Genomic DNA, 12,730 nt, shown 5'->3' on the forward strand with positions numbered 1-12,730 from the left:
ACCTTGAATTGCATTTATAATTGGACAATGCCCAGACTGCCAGTAGTGAGCAGTAAAGAAGGAAGTGTTTGGAAACCATGTGATATGTGGAGGTGTTCAGGCACTGGGATATGAGTGGTCTAAAGTGGGGCTGGAGGTAGAATGGGGTTTGATTGTAGTGGTTTTCAATGTTCAAATATTGGAAGGCCTGTCTTATTAAAGAATTAATAAGAATTTCTTGAGATTGTTCCAGGGAAACTAGGACTAGTTGGTAGAAATTATGGGGAGGCAGATTTTGGCTCCTTTGAATAAGAAATATATTACAATTATATCTGTTCAGTGGAGTGAGCTTACTCAAAAAGTGACAAATTCTCAGCCTAGATGATTTGGCTCAGTGGATAGAGTGTCCACCTGCGGAATGAAGGGTCCCAGGTTTGATTCCAGCCAAGGGCACATGCCTGGGTTGCAGGCTCGATCCCCAGTAGGGGGCGTGCAGGAAGCAGCTGATCAATGATTCTCTCACATCATTTTTTTTTTTAATCTCTCGCTCTTTCTCCCTTCCTCTCTGAAATCATTAAAAATACTTTTTTTTTGAAAAAAGTGACAAATCTCAATTACTGGAAGTATTTTGAGACTTATGGCCCACGTGTTAGGATATTAAACAAGGGACCTTTTACTGGATAAGTAGAAGTTGGACTGGATGGCCTCTAAGGTTCCTTCAGCTACAAGTTTCTGAATCTGAGGGGGGAAAATGGAGTGAACATACAGTTTACTGATTGCAAAGAGGACAGTCCTTTTTTTTTTTTTTTTTAAACTCTTCACCTGAAGATATTTTTTTCCTACTGATTTTAAGAGAGAGTGGAAGGGAGGGAGGAATGGGAGGAGTGAGAAACATTGATGTGAGAGAGACACATTGATTGATTGCCTCTCATGTGTCCCATGAACCTGCATCCTAGGTACATGCCCTTGACCAGGAATCGAACCCGCAACCCTTAGGTTCTTGGGCCGATGCTCCAACCACTTAGGCAAACGGGCCAGGGTGAGGACAGTCTTTTTTCAAGTATTTCTTTCAAGCTGACTAATTATAGGTCAATGGCCCAACTGTTTTCAGCAACAGAATCTTTGAGAGCAAATGTTGTATTTTCCAGGATATTTGGCTAAAGTTTTGAGGAAAACATTAATTTCCTTTTTTTAGGTACACTAAATCTTTTTTAGGTACATTAAAACTTTAATTTTATGAGACATTTTTCAGTGTGTAGACATCACATTTGGTGGAAGTGATGACTGTATATTGAATATTAAGTAATGTGTTCACTTAATTTTCTCAATTCTGTGAGGGATATATTATTATTGCCTTAAAGATAAAGTGACTGCAACTTAAGTCACTTTCCCAGGGTTTCTCTGCTAGACATTGGTGTAGCTGGCACTCATACCATTGGCCTAATTGCAGAGGCAGAACTAGCTAGAGCAGGCAGTTATGGCTCAGGTGAAAGTAGTGCTGGACTTAGATATTAGACTATGGCATTTGAGCCTTAAGTCTACTGTTGACTGTTATCTTCAGTGAGCTCCATCTTTCCCTGAACCTCAGTTTACCCAGAGTTATCCTGGAGATGAAATGAAGTTATATGTGAGCACAGTCTTAAACTTTTTATTTTATTTATTTTATTTTTTAAAAATAAATCTTTATTCAGATTATTACAATTGTTTCTCCTTTTTCCCCCATAGCTCCCCTCCACCTGGTTCCCACCCCACTTTCTGCCCTTACCTACCCCCCACTGTCCTCATCCATGGGTGTATGATTTTTGTCCAGTCTCTTCCCACACCCCCCACACCCCTTTCCCCCTGAGAATTATCAGTCTACTCCCTTTCTATGCCCCCGATTCTATTATATTCACCAGATTATTCTGTTCCTCAGGTTTTTAATTCACTTGATTTTTAGGTTCACTTGTTGATAGATATGTATTTGTTGTTCATAATTTTTCTCTTTACTTTTTTCTTCTTCCTCTTCTTTAAGAATACCTTTCAGCATTTCATATAATACTGGTTTGGTGGTGATGAACTCCTTTAGCTTTTTCTTATCTGTGAAGCTCTTTATCTGCCCTTCAATTCTAAATGATAGCTTTACTGGGTAGAGTAATCTTGGTTGTAGGTTCTTGCTATTCATCACTTTGAATATTTCTTGCCACTCCCGTCTGGCCTGCATAGTTTCTGTTGAGAAATCAGCTGACAATCGTATGGGTGCTCCCTTGTAGGTAATTAACTGTTTTTCTCTTGCTGCTTTTAAGATTCTCTCTTTGTCTTTTGCTCTTGGCATTTTAATTATGATGTGTCTTGGTGTGGTCCTCTTTGGATTCCTTTTGTTTGGGGTTCTGTGCGCTTCCTGGACTTATAAGTCTATTTCTTTCACCAGGTGGGGGAAGTTTTCGGTCATTATTTCTTCAAATAGATTTTCAGTATCTTGCTCTCTCTCTTCTTCTGGCACCCCCATAATTCTGATGTTGGTACGCTTGAAGTTGTACCAGAGTCTTCTTACACTATCTTCAACTTTTTGGATTTTTTTTTCTTTTTGCTTTTTCGGTTGAGTGTTTTTTGCTTCATTGTATTTCAATTCTTTGACTTGATTCTTGTGTTCCTCTAGTCTGTTTTTGAGTCTGTATAATATTTTTTATTTCAGTCAGTGTATGTTTAATTTCTAGTTGGTCCTTTTTCATATCTTCGAGGGTCTCGTTATATTTATCGGCCTTTTCTAGGATATTCTTGAAAAGCCTTATAACCGTGGTTTTAAATTCTATATCCAGTCGTTTGTTTTCCTCCATTTCTTTCGTTTGTGATCTGTTTCTTTGACGCTGCATTTTCACTGCTTCCCTGAGTTGGTAGGGTAGATTTGTGTGCTAGGTTTCCTATATGGCCCAGTGGGTCGGCCTCCCCAGTTACCTGAGGTGGACACTCTTGGTGCACCCCTTTGTGGACTGTGTGTACAGCCTTGTTGTAGTTAAGTCTTGATTGTTGTTGGTATCACTGGGAGGAATTGACCTCCAGGCCAGTTGGCTGTAAGGATTAGCTGTGTCTACGCTCCAGTCTTAAACTTTAAACTATAAAAAGAGTTAAGATGTGGATATTATCAGTGCAGAAGTAAGATAGAGCCCAGATTTGACCCAACTCCTAGGCCAGGAGATCTTTGCAGGGGTACTTAATACCAGATTAGAGGTCCAGAATGATTTTTGTACACCAAGAGGATCTCAGAGAGCAATACATACTACTGTCTCCCTGCAGTCAGATTTGTATGATCCTTCCTTTTATTGAACAGTTTCATGAGTTAATTGGGTAGTAAGATACTTAGAATGCTACATTATTTAAAAGATAAAGGGTTTGCTATTGTGCTTATTTATTATGTGTTGTTTTTTTTTATTGACTTTAGAGAGAGGAAGGGAAAGGGATAGAGAACTAGAAACATCAATGATGAGAGAGAGTCATTGATTGGCTGCCTCCTGTACGTCCCCTATTGGGGACCGAGCCTGCAACCCAGGCATTGCCCTGTCCAGGAATCGAACTGTGATCTCCTGGTTTATGGGCTGACATTCCAATACTGAGCTACACCAGCTGGGCGAAATTTTCTTATGTGTGAGGCTTGATAAATATAATATCTAGCTGAAATAGAAGAATCAGGATTATTGCTTTTTTTTTTAAGTTTAAGATTTCTTAAAGTAAGTTTAATGTATTTCCATCAGATTTTTTGTATCATAGACTTATTCTTTGATGATTAATACTTTCATGTATTTTTATTACTTTCAGTAAAGGTTATCCATTAAATATATAACTTAGATGTGATCTCTTAAATGCCCCATAAGTGACCTCATTAAATAATAAGTGAAAAATCCTAAAAAAATTATTTCTTATACTGAGACCCAATTTCTGGTTGGAAAATATAGTCACTGAGACTTTGTTAGATAATACTTTCCTGTTATTACTTTTGGGATCATTTTGCATTGGAAAAAGTAATACTAAAGAGTCTTTTAATTTATTTTTAGAAGTTCTTTATTAAGAGCCTTCCCTCCTTTTTCTCCTTTAAGGTCTTGATTTCCTACTTAAAGATGTTCTTCGCCCGAATGAAGTTTTCCCTGTTGGTTAAATAAGACATCTATCGACATTGCCTGTTGGTCTCTTTTTAATCTCTTAAGGATGGATGTTTGTAAGATGTTGCTTAATATGTTCTGGAGTACTCTGCCCGTTTGTTGAATTGTAAATGACTTTTAAATGTGCAAGTTCTGTTAAATACAAGGAGAACCTCTATGGGTAACTTTTGTATTGAAGAAGTCATTTGTCAACCATGGTAAAACTTGCAAACCCACTTTATACAGAGTGGATTCTTGAAGCTATACAGAAAATAAAAAAGCAAAAGCAAAGGCCCTCTGAAGAGAGAATCTGCCATGCAGTCAGTACTTCCCATGGGTTGGATAAGAAGACAGTCTCTGAACAGCTGGAGCTCAGTGTTCAGGATGGCTCCGTTCTCAAAGTCACCAACAAAGGCCTTGCCTCCTATAAGGACCCAGACAACCCTGGGCGCTTCTCAGCAGTTAAACCAGGCACTTTTCCTAAGTCAACCAAGGGGTCTAGAGGAACATGTAATGATCTTCGCAATGTGGATTGGAACAAACTTTTAAGGAGAGCAATTGAAGGACTTGAGGATCCAAATGGCTCCTCCCTGAAGAACATAGAGAAGTATCTCAGAAATCAAAGTGATCTCACAAGCACCACCAACAACCCAGCCTTTCAGCAGCGGCTGCGGCTGGGGGCCAAGCGCGCAGTGAACAATGGGAGGTTACTGAAAGATGGACCGCAGTACAGGGTCAATTATGGAAGCTCAGATGGCAGAGGGGCTCCCAAATATCCCAGTGCTTTCCCATCCTCGCTTCCACCTGTCAGCCTTCTACCCCATGAGAAAGACCAGGTAAGTGAAGAGAGAATGTTAATGCATTCTAAATATTGCCCATTCAACTTGTATAGTTTCAGTTAAATTTTATAAGGACAAAAGTTCTGAGTCAAGTTTGAATGTTTTGCCTGAGAGCAGGCTTTTATATTTTAAAATGTATATGCTGTCTTACAATATAAAGTGTTCTGTATTGTTTTACAATGTATTGAGGGCTGATTAAGAATTTAATGTGTTGATTTTGTGATTTGTGTTTTTTTAAAAAATACGTTTTTATTTATTTCAGAGAGGAAGGGAGAGGGAGAAAGATAAAGAAACATCAATGATGAGAGAGATTCATTGATTTGCTGCCTCCTGCACGCCCCCTACTGGGGATCAAGCTTGCAACTCGGGCATGTGCCCTGCTGGGAGTCAAACCCTCTTGGTCCATGGGACCACGCTCAGTCCACTGAGCCACCACAGCCGGGCTGTGATTTGTTTTTTTAAACTCTAATTGTTAACCTGCTAACTGGTGAGCTCTTGAAGGGACCAGGATAGATAACTTTAATCCTCCTTCCTCAAGGCAGGAGCATATATATATTTTAAAATCTAAGAAAGGCCACTATATATTTTTCTCTTTTTATTATTTATTATTTATCTTTAGTTTTGGTTTTATTGAGGCATAATTGACATTTACCTCTTATTATTTTCAGAGAAGAAGAATTTATAGACCAATTATTTTAGTACTGATAGTCTATGCATTCCTAGAATTGTTTTAATATGTGACCTAAGTCCTGCCTATTTCAATTTGAAGTCATTTATTATTGCCTACTTCTTAGAGATTGAAAGTGAATATTTTGTCTCATAACATTTCTTATACTCTTTGGTTTCTCTGGGCCTTATGTTATTTCTGTAGTATTTATACATATATGGCAGATTTCTCCTTAGTTATTGCTATACTCCTGCTCTTTGATTGAGTGGGATTTTTCTTTGTTTTGTTTCAAAACTACTGAAATTTCTGCCCAAAATAAATCAAAAGAGAGCAATAGCAAATTGTCTATAATAATCCAGGCCCTCCAGTTTTCAGGCTTGTTGTCTGCCCTTTGGGCGAGTGGATGCATTTATATCAGTTAACTTTACGTCTTGTACAACTTTAACCATTGGATGGAAAGGGTGGCTGTAAATGTTAACTACATTTTTAGAAGTGATGGAAATAGAACTGTTAGGAAACATTGTGCTCCTGGTGGGTATTTTTTCTCTTTGGATACTGCCAACCTTTAAGATTGACCTTACTTCCCCCAGTGCTTTAAGCTGATAGGGACCCAGCCCTAGAAACTGGGCAGGACCAGGTGGTTTGCCTTTCCATGGACCACTATGAACTCTATAGATAGAGTTTATATCTTAACTATATTTTTATTTTATTCGTTTTCCTCAACATTTATTTTACCCTTTGGTGGTATTTGTGTTTGTGTAACCAATTCTCAGTTCTTTGTGAGAGAATGTGGACATAAAGGAAGAAGTCAACCTATTAAATTTTCTTTTAAATAACACTTGTTTAAAAAATATTACAGCAAATGACTCAAATCCTAATTCCTGTGTCTGACACAGGCACACTAAGCACTTCTGTTTCTCATTAAATATTTTTATAAAAGCTTATCCCTTGAGGAGATTCCTCAAGGGAATATAGAGCCATTTCTTGATGGATTTGAATATCTTTGATTTTAAAATATATACATTCATTACCCTAAGGTATATTAAGGTTTTATAATGATCAGGTATGTGGACTAATTCAGGCAGCTTTAGGCAATTTAATAATGTTTCAATAATTTTGTGATCCAGGAGATATTTTTACTTGTGATAGAGGAATGACTTCAAATTTTCCACAATCCCTTTCCTTCTCTTTCACCTTGCCACCATTTCTTGCTAACCTTATCATATTTTTTTTTTTTATAGCATCTGTACTGAAGTATTTTTAGTCTAGGAAAATTCATGTCTGAAAGTGTCTAGGATTGAGAGCAGAGTAATTTATTGCTTAGCATGCAATTGTTACTGCTTTTTTTTGTGATGCTGATCATTAAATTGTCCAGTTGGCACCATCATATAATAAGGAAAGCTGAGAAAATGTGTCCTGGAATTTTTGCTTGATGAGATTTGGAGATCAGTTGTATTCAGTCATTATAATCTAGTTCTTAAAAAAAACCCCAAATAAGTGAAAATCAGGTCAAGTCGTTTTGGCCACAATGTATTATATTGTTTGTGTTGTATATTACAATAGCATTATTTCTTTAAAAAATGTAATAAAGCCGAAACTGGTTTGGCTCAGTGGTAGAGCGTCAGCCTGCGGACTGAAAGATCCCAGGTTCGATTCTGGTCAAGGCTATGTACCTTGGTTGCGGGCACATCCCCAATGGGGAGTGTGCAGGAGGCAGCTGATCGATGTTTCTCTCTCATCGATGTTTCTAACTCTCTATCCCTCTCCCTTCCTCTCTGTAAAAAATCAATAAAATATATTTTAAAAAAAAGTAATAAAAACTGCATCACAATTGCCCTTTGAGATTGCTAGTGGTAAATAGTTTAAAGCCATGTAAACTTGCTAAGTAAGTATAATAGAAATTCTTAACCTGGGTCCATGAATGAGTATGGGGAAGGTATACCACTAATCCCCTGAGATAGAACAGTTATGTGCATCCACATGTTTTTCTAGGGTCAGGGTCTATAGTTGTTGTTTTTTTTTTAAATATATTTTTATTTTATTTATTCTTATTTTTTAAATATATTTTTTATTGATTATAGAGAGGAAGAGAGAGGGAGTCAGAGAGAGAAACATCAGTGATGAGAGAGAATCATCGATCGGCTGCCTCCTGCAAGCCCCCACTGGGGATTGAGCCCACAACCCGGGCATGTGCCCTTGACTGGAGTCGAACCTGGGACCCTTCAGTTTGCAGGCCAATGCTCTATCCACTGAGCCAAACCAGCCAGGGCAGGGTCTATAGTTTTTATCAGATTCTCAGAGGGATCCAGAATATCAAATAGCCAATGTGAACAGTTTGGGAATGTAGAAAATATTTTGAGTTTCTTACCTATAAGAAACTAATGCTAATGTTTTTCTTGCTTCAGCTGCTGAACTTGGATCTGTATTGGTTGTACTGTAGTTTTTGTATATGGAACTTTTAAAAATATATTTGAAAGACAGATTATCACTGTCCTTGTGCAAGAAGTCTGTAGAGTTTGCATATTGTGGGAGGACATTTCTGATATAAATAGCAACTGTTTGTACAGAGAGAAAGTAATCTCAATTACAGTTTAGTCAACTGATGTCTTTCAAAGAAGCTGTTATTCTAGTTACTTTTGCTGAGCAGTTTCATTTAACTGTAAAAAAATAAAATTAAAAAATAGTAAAAATAATAACTAAAATTTCTTACGGGTTAAATGCTGGTACTATTCCAGGTGCTGTACATTTATTATCTCCTTATCACAGTAACTGTGAGGGCTATAGGTTTTTATCCTTACTGGACAGATGAAAAACTGAGGCTCAAAACCTAAGTAATTTGTCCAAGGTCACTCATAGAGCTGGTGAGAGGTGAAGCCAAGATTCTAACAGCCAGTCTGACTCCAGACCTTTTTATTGCTGGGCTGTCTATTGGTCCACAGTAGTGACCTTTCATTAACAGTAAAAGTATCTCTTCCAAGTTCTGCAACTGCTTAGAAGCCATTTTCCCCCAACAAATACATTTCTGTCATTTTAAGTTTGGTAGCTGCAATGAACCTATTACAGTTTTTAAAGCACATACTATTTATAATATTAGCAATATGGGAAAACAATAAATCTGTGTCTAATTAGATTTAACATAATCATTCCTATGCACGTCTGCTAGGAAGAGTACAATGCAAGTTAAAATAGAAGGGCTCCTTTCCTTTCTGAAATGTAATTGCACATCTTCTGATAGTCTAGAATTCAAATTGGATATTACCACACTGGCTTCTTAGCATGACTTCTTTGTATTTATTTAAGAAAGCTCTCTTTGGTGAGGTGGTATGGAAATGAATTAAACCACTGAAGATAACACTTTATCTTTGACTTGGTGAGGGAACTCCTAAAGGATAGTATTAGTGTTTCTCATTAAAAGTGGTAAAGCTCAATTAGGTCAGATTATGAGGACTTTGGAAAGTCAAATATTCTCAGAGAGACTTCGGTTATCATCACCACAGACTTTGTAGCATTAAGATTCCTTTTAACATTTGGGCTTTAGCATTTTTATAAAATCAGCTTAGTTCAATTTTAAAACAGAGTCCTTGGTATTTCACTTTATTGGGAATAACTTCCTAAACTTATTAAGGATCAAATCTTGGTATGTTTCTAGTATAGTACGTAGTATATGGGACTCCTCATTCTGGCTACATGGTTGGAAAGGGAGATCTTCTAATATCAGGTTGGGCTTTGATTTTTTTTTTTTAAGCAATGAAATGACTATTAGAATCTTACAAAAATAGTCAAACATAATTACAAAACAATAATGCTGTCCGTGAGAAAATGAGTTTTAAAAGGAGCACACATGATCAGAAGTATGACCTTGGCTTGTTCCGTTTATTCTAGTTGTCCCCACACCCCTTTTAGGGAGATATTTCGTTAGGGTTTTTGGCAGTGATATTAGTATGAAATACTTACATAAACAGAAGATTAATATACATCATACATCAGTTTCTTGTGTTGTATAAATGTCATAAGTTAAAGAACTTTATTTTTAGATTTTCTTCACTTTTCTCCATTCTGTCCTCTAATCTCCCGTCCCATTATCTTTGCTAGAGGACCCTCCTCATCTCTCTGGGACTTTACCAATCGCCTGTCCTTTGTGAAGCACCATTCACTTGTCCACATTGTTCTAGCTGGGGCAGGCTTCCAGAAGTCTCTCAGCCCTAGGGGAATCATTCATAGTCTCAGATAAGTCTGCCTCTTTTTTGGCAGAAGTGTGTGTATTTTTTACCTGCTAATTATGTAGAGTCCAAATGTCCTCCTCTCTGTTGTCCTTATTAGTTTTCCTTTGAATTTGTCTCCTTTGTATTGCAGATGTCACATTTCTCAAAAAATGCTTAGCTAAGTGTATTCAACTGAAAGTTGGATAAAGCTCTGAATATTGCAAAGTATGCTCTTCCATATAACCTGAATTTTGGAATTGGTATGGATGAAAGTCAGCTATAGAATGACGAAAGTCAGACAGAAACCTTTGATAATGTGAAAGAATAGATGAATCAAAACTTGCTGTTCAGGGTCAGGGCAGAAAAAAGTCTGTAGTTCATATTGCTAATTAATCTTCTGAAGTTCTTCAAAATTAGAGATCTGAGGGCAACTTTTGTGAGCAGTAAGTACTAGTTGTTGAGGTATTGTTGAGAGAGCACTTGGATTGTCTCAAACTAGTTGGTTGGGATATGTGAAAGATAAAATGAAGAGTGAATGGGTCTTTCTATTGCACTCCGGGGCATGGCAGCTTGTTCCACTTTAGAGCTTTTATCAAGATGGGACTTGTCTGGAGTTCTAATGAAATAGGCTTCAGGTAAAGGGGAAACAATATCAGAGAATTTTTTACTCTTAAAATGAGTGTTAAACATTCTTTTTTATTCTTTAGGTCTTAGCTGTATTTGATACTTACAGCTGCCTTCTCTACAACATGTGACCCTGGCATGAATGATACAGATCAGTATTTTCTGATTTCCTAATGGTATTTTCTTCCAAGCATTAAGGATGTGAAGGATATGTTTTCCCGATTAATTTTGGATATTTTCAGGAATTTACTCTTGTATTCCGTATGCCTGATTACTACAGCTGTATTTGTTATACTTTCAGTGCTAAGAACATCTATACTATATAGCTTTGACGTTATGTAACAGTTAAGTGCTATTTGCTAGTTTATTCTGATTGTATTTTGGGTGGCAAAGATGTTTAATTTATCCTTTACAAATTTATTTAATAAATAGTACATTTAATGTTTCTTAGAATGAAAGTGTGTTCTTTTTATGTGTTTTAACTTCGCACGTAATAGTGTACGAGGGATACATGAGAAAATGTGATTGTTTTCTCATTGCAAATAGCAAACTTAGGTTGTAGTAAAATTTATGACTTTTTGTTTTGTTTATAAACTTAATTTTCTTGGCCTGTACATTAAACTACAGTAGATTTGATGGAAACTGTTCTTCTCTAGTTACACCAGTATTTAAAATGTGAATCTGCATCTTCTCAGGTACTTTGATCTCTGCAGTCTATTAATGTTTCTATGTACGTAAACATCAATTAACTCACTAAATTAAAGTTAACAAATGAGTCAGCCATGTAATTTGTGACATTTTGAGTTAGAAAGGCCACGAGGAATATGTTTTTATTTGTGTGTGGGTGCTCTTATCTCATTGTCTTCAGGTGATGACATTTTATATTAAGACAAGGAGGTATGGCAGTGCACATTGTGAAATGCTAATCACTGTTATTATGCTGCTGCTTGGGACTGGACTACTTTCTCAAAGAAGTCTCCAGGAGTTGCAAAATGTACACTGTTGTTTTTCCTTTCAAGTGAACCTTTTAATTAGCAGGATGTTAATGTCAACTATAACTTTTTGGATTTGTTTTATGAAAGGTAATATTTTGAAAATTCTGCAAAATGAACTATATAGACAAAGTTCTGGAGTGAGTGAAATTAGGTTTAAACTGTGAGGCTGGGCTCTACAAGGCTATAAAATAAATACTAATCAATGGTCTAAGTAAAATCCAGGAAGGATTTGTGTTAATTTGACAAATGGGTTTAGAATTCTTTAGCCATTATTTTTTAGAAACCAGCTTTGTTCATACATCCTTTCTCTAATTTGCTTCACTTTTGATCTTTGATAAAACCAGCTGCAATTTTGTTTCATTAACAAACTTAACTGGTTAACAGATGTTTGTTTTGGCTTGATTGTGTCCTTTCTATTAGAAACAGCATAAGCATACATAGAAACCATGCTGGGCCTTTTCCTGTCTGCAGTTACACTGGTGTTTCAGAAGAGCAACTTAATTTTATTTACAGGTTCAATTTTTGTTCCTCTATACTATTATTGTAGGTATATTGTTGGTATATATATACAAACATTTTAGCTCTTGTTTCCCCTGTCAGGGAGGTCTTTTGTTCTTAATCCTCCATCTGTTAGTTTAGTATATCCCTCCCCCTCTTTTTCTAGCATTGCAGAATCTTAGTATGCAGGGAAAAGGTATTGCAGAAGAGGTAATTGAGAGATATCAATGACTCTTCCATAGTTCTATGGGACCAGCCTGGTGAATTTAGATAATTTCTTCCATCTTCTTTGATGTCGGTACACTACCATATGGAAAGCAGTGAGGCCTACAGGAAGAAGGTGAGCCTTGGTCTGGGCTGCCTGTGATACTCAGAGTGATGTGGGCTGGGAGCCAGAGGCAGCACATGAATGTTTCTGTAATAGTTTCTGATGCGGCTGGTCCTGTTTTTTGTCCACGGTTTACTGCCATGCTTTGTGACCCTCTCAGATCATGAATGGGAATGATGAAGATCAAAAAACAGAGGAAACATTATATGGGGTAAGAGAAACAATAGTAAGAGAAGCAAAGAATGCCCAAGTTAAAATTCACTATTAAGGACATCAAATGATGATTCCTGTTTGATATTTGATCCACTTGTTCCCCAAATTGGTATTTTAATACCATGGAGGAGCTTCTACCTTATATCAAAACCCAACCATAGCTATTGAGCTTGGAGATGTGAGTAAAGCAGCCCAAAACAGTATCTGCTAGTAGAAGGGTATGGGCTATTTGAGGAACATAAGCTATTTCATCTAATTAGGCTGCTGGCAGGA

At 36.9% G+C, this 12,730-nt stretch overlaps 1 protein-coding gene across 4 annotated transcripts in view; it reads left to right on the top strand.

The window, feature by feature from the left end:
- The window catches only part of KAT6B (lysine acetyltransferase 6B), a 182,832-nt gene that overhangs the window by 11,889 nt on the left and 158,213 nt on the right, over positions 1 to 12,730 (top strand). For all 4 annotated transcript variants that reach the window (XM_080687595.1, XM_080687594.1, XM_080687596.1 and 1 more), the window contains one exon: positions 4,050 to 4,927. In XM_080687595.1, coding sequence (XP_080543721.1) covers positions 4,307 to 4,927 — 621 coding nt within the window. In that variant the 5' untranslated portion in view covers positions 4,050 to 4,306. The remainder of the gene's footprint in view (positions 1 to 4,049; positions 4,928 to 12,730) is intronic.

This window comes from Plecotus auritus, assembly GCF_963455305.1.
Source record: "Plecotus auritus genome assembly, chromosome: 9".
Classification (NCBI taxonomy): domain Eukaryota; kingdom Metazoa; phylum Chordata; class Mammalia; order Chiroptera; family Vespertilionidae; genus Plecotus; species Plecotus auritus.